Source organism: Nannobrachium achirus, assembly GCF_963921795.1.
Source record: "Nannobrachium achirus genome assembly, chromosome: 2".
Lineage (NCBI taxonomy): Eukaryota > Metazoa > Chordata > Actinopteri > Myctophiformes > Myctophidae > Nannobrachium > Nannobrachium achirus.
Genome location: NC_137811.1, coordinates 63,891,656 through 63,902,143, shown reverse-complemented (window position 1 = coordinate 63,902,143; position 10,488 = coordinate 63,891,656). Strand labels below are relative to the sequence as shown.

At 41.0% G+C, this 10,488-nt stretch overlaps 1 protein-coding gene across 1 annotated transcript in view; it reads left to right on the top strand.

The window, feature by feature from the left end:
- The window catches only part of arhgap33 (Rho GTPase activating protein 33), a gene marked incomplete at both ends in the record, with an annotated part of 47,362 nt that overhangs the window by 24,073 nt on the left and 12,801 nt on the right, over positions 1 to 10,488 (top strand). The window contains 5 exons of the mRNA XM_080743430.1: positions 67 to 206; positions 2,767 to 2,932; positions 8,076 to 8,200; positions 9,131 to 9,205; positions 9,721 to 9,896. Of these exons, the coding sequence (XP_080599556.1) occupies positions 67 to 206; positions 2,767 to 2,932; positions 8,076 to 8,200; positions 9,131 to 9,205; positions 9,721 to 9,896 (682 nt within the window). The remainder of the gene's footprint in view (positions 1 to 66; positions 207 to 2,766; positions 2,933 to 8,075; positions 8,201 to 9,130; positions 9,206 to 9,720; positions 9,897 to 10,488) is intronic.

The window sequence follows — 10,488 nt, the reverse complement described above, 5'->3', positions numbered from 1 at the left end:
GTGTGTGTGTGTGTGTGTGTGTGTGTGTGTGTGTGTGTGTGTGTGTGTGTGTGTGTGTGTGTCTAGGTCTAAGGAGATTGAGACAGCAGGTCTGGTGGGTGCTGATCCTTTCAGAGAAGTTCGGATCCAGTCTGTGGTTGTTGAGTTTCTGCTGAGTCACGTCGACGTTCTGTTCTCTGACTCCTTCACCTCTGTTGGAACTCAAGGTAAACTCTTCTCTTCTCTTCTCTTCAGCATTATTGTCTTGATTTCTTAAACTTTCCACTGTTGAGCTACAATGGATAACCATTTGGTTAAGGTTAGATATTTCCCTTTTGAGTTTAATGCAGTATCTTTCGTAAACCAGTAGTTGTCCTAACCCTACCAAACCACAGGATCTGAAGACCAATACATACTCCTTCTGACGTCTGAAAATATCTGGTTCGGAAATGCATCCCAACCTATAGCTGGGAGAGTCAGGACATCTGGTTCCGAGTCCTTTCCGAAGCTCGGAATTACGTCAATTTGTAGTTGTCTCACCTCCCTTACCGAAGAAAGGTTCAGAGGGTCGGAAGGAGTATGGATGGACCGCACTTAAGTCTCAATAGAAGAGAATGGAAACAACCTTTACATTATATACGCTATCATGCAGATTTGTTAAAATAATGTTATTAGTTATTTATTATAAGTTATGGAATTGTCGAACCTGACTCTGTCTGGTAAGTTGTTTTGAAGCTGAAGAACCATCATGTGATGAAAACAGGGCGTGTACAGGTTAAAGCCGTGACAGCCGAGTCAGTTCCACACTGTGACATCGGATCTGGTGTAAACCTGCCTACAGTGGATCTCACACAAACAAACCAGCGCAGTGCAGTACAGTGTAGAGCAGAGCACAGTTGGTGCTACAGTAGATGCCAGCCTCTAAAAGCAATGTGCGTGCGTGTCAAATCATTCTGCTCGCGGAACAAACCTGAATCCTTGACAGCTCAGATCACAGGTCAGTAGAGCGTGGTGAGTTCCTGCAGCTCTGCGGAGATAATGGGCTGGAGGCTCTGAGCGATACCTCGGCTCTCTGCACTGCTAACCAACACATGGTTGCTGTCGGGTAGAAACCTTGTATCTCCATGTTTCAACTTTTTATGTTTTTTGTTGTGTAAATTGATGTCCGACTACTTCATCATACAAGAGTGTTGCACAAAAGTAGTGGAAATAGCCGATGTGCAAGCTCACAACACGTTGCGTTGTGAGCTTGTAGATCGACTATTTTAAAATGTAAACAAAAACATTGTTTTGGACATAGACATACCTTTGCCGTCATCTCTCCATTGTTTGCATGGACGCTCCAGTGAAAGCTCTCCCTTACCTCCTTACCATCCTTTTCTTCAAAAATAGCAAAGGTAGTCAATCTAGATCTGGTCGTATGACGAAGTATATCGGCTCTGATGTGGTTAAAGAGGGTGTTAGTGATGTGTTTTTGTTTAAAGGTCCATTATTTTTATATGAATCATTGCTAGTCTTGGTACATTAACACAGTGTCTCTCCGGCTCTTTAGTACACTGGAGAGAAAAGAGAGAAAACACCACACACAGATCATATATTATCAGCTTCAGTTCTATAGCGTTCCAGTTCCCAGTTTTGTTTTTATAAAGTTTGTTTCATTACTTCCATCCTTCCTGTATGAGTTATCTCTCATCATGACTGGATCAAATTGATATCTTGACCTGAAAATGTATTTTCTGTTTACACAAAGTACTGGAGAGAAGGGGAGACCCCTGTTACTGAACACACACACTCTATAGCAATGATTGCTGTCAGAATATAGAGCTTTAAAAACAACAACTAAAAACCACTTAAATTACACCCCCTTAAACTGTGAAACTTTAGACTAATGGGAAATACCAGTGAAAGTGGTGCAGTTTTCCTGTTGTGAGGTGGCAGTCTGGAGGCTCTAGGGGGCTTCTTATAGTTTTCACGTATTCACTCACTTTACAGTATACCTGCTCTGTTGCCATGGATACCGCAGACCAAGAACCACTGATGCATCTGTGTAGCAACATGTAGGTGGGGGTGTGAGGTTGCTAGGCAACCACAGAGCATGACTAGGCAGATGATGACGGCAGGGATGGAACCAAGAGGAGGGAGAAAAAGTCTGCATTATTACGTTGCTAAAGTTAGACATACCGGTACTCCTTGGGTGGGATGCATTTAAGCCGTATAGTATGACTCTGTCTGCCATCATGTTGCAAATTAAAACCTTTTTTGAACGAAATCTAGTTTGTTCATTTTCTCCCCGTTTAAGTTGTCATGCCAATCCCCCTTAGGTGTATTGTCCTGTCCCTGTCTCTGCCCAACCCCTACTGTTGGTCTTGGGGTGGGCGTACTTGCCTACAATTGATGGACAAATATTATGTATGTGTTATTGCTTTGCCGCTACTCCCAAAATAATCATAGATGAGCATTAAGAGCTGAAACATTACATTTTGTATAACACGGTTCTATTTCTGCCTCTAATATTTGATAATCGGCCAATGTTTAATTTGTCATTTTAGAGGTATCAAAAAGTCCTCAAAGTGTCACTTTAGAAATATGCAGATACCCTCTATACACTTAAACTTTATGTTGGTTTGTTCACTGTTGAGAGAGAAAACAACATTGAACATTAAGTCAATCATCTGGGGACCCCCCAAAATAATTTGGGGACCCCCAGGTTGAGGACCACTGCTCTACCGCATGCTGTCTTTCCTCCAGTAGTTGCATGGATGGTAACAGTCACAATCCTCTCTCCAGCAGGTCAGCAGTTTCTGGCCAGACCAAAGTCCTTTGTGTCCACTCGCCTGTTATCTCTGGAGGAGGCCCAGGCCAGGACGCAGGCTCCTCTGCTCCTGCAGGGGGCACCACCACAGCCAATACAGCAGGGACAGTACCACACTGTACTGGACGTACAAGATAACAGGTCGGTCCCACATCTAGATCTAGGTCAACAACTTGACATAGATTGGACTCACTATGAAGAATAAACGCATCACTTCTGTCCATAAGCAATACCAGCAATACCCCAGTCTGTTGCCCCGCCCCCCACAGCTTGTACTTACCTCACTAAAGCATAATTCAACACGTCCTCTTGTGCTGTTCCTTATGCTTCAACATGTCGACCATCTCGGACAAAAACAAACTTCCCTGCAACACACATACTGCTCTCTATTTTGATTGTCTTAAGTACCAGCTCTTTTGCCTTAACTTAAAGGCCTGTCCATACTGTCTGCGACCACCAAGCCTTTCGTCGGAAAGGTCCGGTTCAACTACAACATGACGTCACTCTGCATCTTCTGAAAAGCATTACCCCGAATTAGAGTTGAGAAAGCTGCACGTCGGAAAGTCAGAACTCTCCGACGAAAGGTCCGGAGGTCGGAGACATTATGGACAAAAGAGCTGGTACTTAAGACAATCAAAATACAGCCCACTACCTCTAAAATCATTAGGCTTCTCCCCACACCCGAGCTCTCAGACATGAAGGACAGAAGCCATCACACACACGATGCACCCAGCCTGGAAACCCAGACCAACCTGCCAGAGCAGGAATTAGATGAGTCTGGCCATGCCGGGCTATCACACACACCTGCCACTCAGAATATCTAATGACACTGATCTCCCCCTCAATCATCACCTCACATTACTGCCATCTGACCGGAGATATGGGACTTGAAATTGGAAAAATACCTTCCTTTAGCAGGAGTTTTGTCCACTCTCTGCCATTGAAGCATTGAACAAACTGCCTCACTGACAATGTTGTGTGTTAGGAATTAGGGATGTATGGATGCATTAATGGGGATTCCCTGTCTGTATGTTGCTGTGTTGGGCTGTGAAAGTAAATCTTGCTCTGGAACAAAGTCTCATCTAGTCTAATATTATAGACCCGACTGGAATCTACTGAAATCTATTATAAACAACCAAAATCTGTTGAAGATGCTGAGTTCTGCTGAAACCTATTGAAAGTATTGTCTGTTGTCAATTTTGAAATGTACTCAAATCTATTACAAATACAGACATCTATTAAAAGTATTGAAACCTACTGAAATCTATTTGAATCTACCGTAATGTATTTACAGTATTGAATTCTGCAGAAATCTATTGAATATAGAATCTGTAAAAATAGACTGAAATCTATTACATTGAAATACATTCAACTTATTGAACTCTACTGACTTCTATTGAAATTTACAGAAATCTATACTATACTGAAATCTAATCAAATAAACAATTGTAATTTACTGAAATGTATTACAACAGGGGTCTTCAATGTTTTCAGGCCAAGGACCCCTTATTTGAGAGAGAGATGAAGCAGGAACTCCACAACTTTTTCATAATTATATTCCATATAGTTTCATTGTTTGACAGCACAATCATCAGTGTATTTTGGATTCATGTCAATGTGTGTTTTCAGATACGTATTTAACCACTTGAACCGTCAATACATAACTTGACATTTCACTCTGTACTGTCTGCACCTTTTTACCCTCTGCACCAAACGTCTTTGCCGAAAATAGCCGATCTACAAGCTCACAACGCCTCCAGGCATGAGGCATTGTGAGCTTGTAGATCAGCTATTGTTGGCTAAAGTTCTCAGAATATGGACGCTAGGATTCCATTTCCATCACACAAAGATTTGGAGGACCCCCTGTAGTAACTCTGAGGACCCCCTGTTGATGACTCTTGTATTATAATGTTCTAAAATCGGAAAATATTGAATGCTACTTATATCTATTGAAATCTATTGAATTCTGATGAAATACTATATACAGTATTGGAACCATTGAAGTTTAATACCAATCTTGAATATCCTACTTAATAATTTTAGAAACTCACTCACGCTCTAACGCTCTAACATCCACGTTTATCTATTCACTCGCTTCAGCAACTGATCCCAAAGTTCACATGGCATTGGCCATTAGCATTATACAGACGATGACGGAGCCCGATTTTCATTTTCCCCAAATTCAAGCTGTTTATTAGCATTTTCTTCGCCGCTTCTGTTGAACTCTACAGCTATCTGTCTGTTGCCAGGGTTACGGTCCGTTCCTCCAGGACATGGGATCAAATCACAACCAGTGAAAAAAACTCCCATACCTACTGGGAGTTACTGTAGGCCTACAAAACGTTACAAAGTGTGAGTGAGTTTCTAAAATTATTATGTAGGATTGTCGTCAATGTCGTGTACACATTTCTCTCTTCTACACAGTCAGCCTGTCAGCACGCGCAATATGCAGCGAGTGCGTGTGTCACGGTTGTGCTCTGTTGTCACGGTTACGGCCTGCTACGCCCCCAGCCCTCCAGCCCATGGGATCTGTAGCCCACTAGCCCTTACGTCCACAATCTCCGCACATCTACCACAGCCGCGCAAACACAACATGCAGAAGGACTCTGAATGATGTTCTGTTCACACACCAAGCCAAGGAATTAATTTACGCTTTGTCCCCCTTGCAATTGCACTTTCCATCGTGCAATGACTAGCTCTTGGTGCTGTTAGCTCTTGACGCTAATATAAATTCTCTCCATTGTGGGTCTATGGTGTGATGCGCACGTGTGTTACCATGTGTGTACAATGTCTCTCTTCTGTATCAGCCTTTCATTAGCGTGTCCACTGTCCACCGCTGCCTAGGTCGCACGCATGTCATTTAGCGTAGTCACCGTTGCACGGGTCGCGCGTGTGCACGAATGCACCGGCTTTGTGCGTGTGTTGTAACTGTGACCGTCTCATCTTCCAACTATATGGAAGCAAGCAAATGCAGTTGCCAACCCCTGCAAAAATGAGTTCAACTGACACCAAACGCTCCCAAATGAGCACCCAAATGTACATTAACGCATCCATAATCCCCATACTTCTTTCACCTCATTTTGATGTTAAATTATTTTCATTCATCATAAATATTGTAGCTACTTTCATTTCAAAGTATGATGGAGGTCTATTGTTATTTCATTTTTACTGATCAACTATAGGCTATTCACAATTATAGCAAAGCAATCCTTCTACACATTGTCTGTCTGGCTCAATAATATGCACTCCTCGATGGCCTGCTCTTTACATTATGATGCTCCTACATATTGTCATGCACACACCAGTTACAGTTACTTTCCCTATAACCCTCACTATGCACATATTTTGGAGCATAAATCTTCAAACGGGTAAGGTCTAGTCCATTATAAACTACCAAAATCTATTGAAAGTATTGAAATGTACTGAAAGTATTGAACTGTACTGAAATATAATCAAGTCTACAGAGATCGAATTAAAACTATTTAAATCTACTGAAAACTATTGAAATCTACTGAAATAATATTATTATATTATAATGTACTGTAATCCATTTACAGTATTGTATTGAATTCTAAAGAAATCTATTAACATCCTCTGGAGTCTATTGAAAGGTACTGAAATGAATTGATGCATTGAATTCTACTTCCATTTATTGAAAGTATAGAAATGTACTGACCAATTGAAATGTTCTACAAATCTATTGAGATCTACGGAAATCTACTGGAGATATTTAATTTTACTTAAAACTATTAAAAGTATTGAAATCTACTGCATCTATTGAAATGTATTGAAATCTGTTAAGTATTCAAAGCTACTGAAAGCATCACTGTACTGAAATGAAGTATTGAAATCTACTGAAAACTATCGTAATTTACAGAAATCTATTGAAATCTACAGCAATTTATTGATGCATTGAATACTACTGGAACCTATTTAAAGTATTGAAATCAACACAATAGTATTAGATAGATAGATAGATAGATAGATAGATAGATACCTTAATTATCCCAAGGGGGGAAATCAGTTGACTCAGAGGCAGCACAGCAGTTATTTACAAAGTTACAGAGAAGTATGAAAAAGATAAAAAGAAAAACAAGAACAGAGTACAGTAAGAGCAAGGTACATCAAGAAAAGGAACAAATTATTTATATATATATATATATATATATATATATATATATATATATATATATATATATATAGGTTATACACAACCTAACCTAATATAATATTTTATTGAAATGTAATACAATCTCAGATGCATTGAATTCGACCTACATCTATTAACTCTCAAATACCTGGAACGCACCCGAGTCGCGTTAGATTTTAACCACTTTAACCATTATTTTATGCTTTAACTTTAGAAAAATAGCAGATATACAAGCTCACAGCGCGGCACAGAGTCTTTGAATATCTTTGACCCGACTTCTAAATCCTTCCTCTAAATCATGCTGTTCTCAAACCTTTTCATGTCAAGGACCCCCAAAATTACAGGTATTTAGCCACGGACCCCCACCTCAAAATATGTTGTCCCAGGGACCACCCAGAAGTAAATATTTGAGTTACAAATGTTTGCTTTTAAGTAAAAGACTTGCAAAAAAAAAATCATGATTTTTCAAAAATAGCAGATCTACAAGCTCGCAGCGCGGCACTCGGTGCCGCGCTGTGAGCTTGTATATCTGCTATTTTTCAATAGTTAAAGCAGTCAATAATCCTAGGCCTAAATGGGTTAAAATCCACGCAGATCGGGTCATAAAATAATAGGCGGCTAATATGACATGCCCAGATTTGGAACAATTTCAAGTGGTTAAAGGACAACTTTGTTTTTATTACAACAAGGGTTCATATTTTAGATTGTAATTAGAGAAAATGGAAGATGAGTTTTAAAATGTTTTCATTTACCGCTTTCTATTGTTTTAGTGATTTTAGTATTTTGATTTCAGTGGGTGGGGGCATGCGTACAAGTGGCTAAATATGTCTTTTTAGACACAATAAGCCTGCAATTTCTTTATTACTATTTACACCAGCCCCCATAAAGTCACATCTGCCCATGGAAGATTACGGTGCATCTTGGGAATGGGCTTATTGTGTTTCAAAATGCATATTTAGCCACTTTCAAGCATGCCCCCAACCTGGGGGCAAATCAAAATAGTAAATGAAAACATTTTAACACTCATCTTTTCTTTTCTTTAATCTAAAATATGAACCCTTCTTGTAAAAGTTAAATGTAATTGGTTGATATTGAAATGTGAGTCCAGAAGTTGACTGAAAGCTGTCTCTGTAGGAGGAAGAGGGGCCTGAAGGAGAGGAAGTCCGCAGGAAGTTGGAAGACCTTCTTCGCCATCGGGAAGTCGACCCGTAAGCCAATGAGGATCAGCTCCCTGTTCCAGCCCACCATGTCCCATGCTGGTACCTCACCTGTTTGTTCGTGTGTCAATCACATGTCACTAAGTTCAATTAGGGATGGGACGATATGAAGATTTCATATAGATTTATACATTTTATAATATTTATAATATTATCGCAATAATCAAAATATCCCCAACATCCATTATCCTGGGGAGAACATATATATTTTTTTTTTCAAAAGATTTTTTTTTTTTTCAAAAACATTTTTTTTTGGGGGGGGGGGGGTGGCGCAGTTCAGGCCAAAGGTGGTACTGCAGCTGAAATTGCTCTGAGAGCCATTCAAAAATGAGAGAGGCTCTCTATTCAGGAGTGGTAATTTAGCCTCAAACCTTTTGAAAAACGTTTTTGGGACATAAACAATATGACATAAATACTTTTTAAATGCATGGTGTATCACCTTTAAATGGTACCGGATATGCAGCTCAGCAAATAAACAGTGAATTGATCCCAGTGCTTGACGGAGGACGATTTCGCGAATTAAATCTCCACGATACGATTATCGTCAGTGTTTTTTATTGCTTATCATCCCATCCCTACGTTCAGTATTCCATATCGTTGCTGTCACACGAGTATCAAAAGTAGCAGATCTACAAGCTCAAAACTCGCCACGATGCAGCGTGTTTTGAGCTCGTAGATCTGCTATTTTTGAAGCTTGTGCATTTTTATCCTGAAAAGTAACAAAGTTTTGGACATACAGTATGAGGTTTCTGTTGAAAGCAACAACATGTAACATCAATCAATCTTTATATCCTTTTGTGTGTGTGTGTGTGTGTGTGTGTGTGTGTGTGTGTGTGTGTGTGTGTGTGTGTGTGTGTGTGTGTGTGTGTGTGTGTGTGTGTGTGTGTGTGTGTGTGTGTGTGTGTGTGTGTGTGTGTGTGTGTGTGTGTGTGTGTGTGTGTGTGCGTGCGTGCGTGCGTGCGTGTGTGACAGGTTGTCATGTGGACAGTGTGACTCTCAGGTCAGCTAAGAGTGAGGAGAGCTTGTCTTCTCAGCACAGTGGAGCAGGTTAGTGTCACATTACCATGAACTAATAACATGTCATAAATCGTTATTCGTTGTTGGGTTATCCAATCGAGGACCCAGGGTTGATACAGAGCAGTGGACTCTTATTAGAGGAGATACCAATAAAGTACCAGGTACTTTTCCCTAATGGAAACCAAAGTAGGTGGATAGAGTCCAATGGAGTTGGGCCGGTTCCATGCAGTTGAAAAGCACAACAACAAGGGCTGATATGGCTTATCACACTCTCCATTAGCGTATCACTCTCCCCAACCAGAAATAAAGGCTGGGTATGTGATTATATTGAATGCAGCCATTAACACACCTCTCTACACAGCACGCTACAGCTGATTACAGAAGATGTTTTGCTTACTGTTCCCTGCTTCTTTCTCTACCTCTCTCTCTCTCTCTCTCTCTATCCCTCTATCTTTGTTGGTCTGTCTGTCTGTCTCAATCTCTCTCTGTCTCTTTCTCTGTGTCTCTGTCACTCTCTCTCTCTCTGTCTGTCTGTCTCTCTGTAGCACCAGGGGAGGTCCCGCGGTTGCGTCGCCCTCGATCCAGCAGCGATGGCCTGTCATTAGCTGCTGCCATGGAAACCCATCTGCACTCCAACCGCCCCCCATCGCGCCTGCCCTCCTCCCGCTCTTATGACAGTCTGCTGCCAGGAGAACAGCGCCATGACAACCGCCACGAAGAGGTACACACGTTTTAAGTCTTGTGTTCCTTCGCCAAGTTAAGATTGTCGAGTTCTTCCAACGACCCTTTAGAATTCCTCTGTACACTCTAAACACATGAACACACTTTTTTAATGTAAAGCCTAGACACCAGTCGGTCTATTAAGGGTGTACTATAGACCAGTGGTTACCAACTCAATGTGGTATGCATGTTCAACAGTCTTTTAATGCTGTAGTAAGCCTATATCCTCACACCACTTACACAGCACTTAATGCTTTTCTCTCCTGATCAGTACCTCTCTGAGTCTTCTGGGATCCACTCGGCTATTAGACATATGATAAATAAACCCAGAACCCGAGGTAATAGAATATACAAACCGAACCAGGCCTGATTGACCGTAATCGTGTAAACACAGTGTTAAAACCGCCTTGGATTGCCACAAGAGCGGAGTGCGTGGACATTTGAGACAGGAAGTCCCCGACCACAGAAAACAGTTTGAGCCGAAGCCATTACGGTGAACACCTTTTGTCACAGGCAATAGGCCCCATAAGACTCTTATGAGACAACCTGTCCTAATCTGTCCTTTAATTACTTATGCTTACTGATGCTCACCC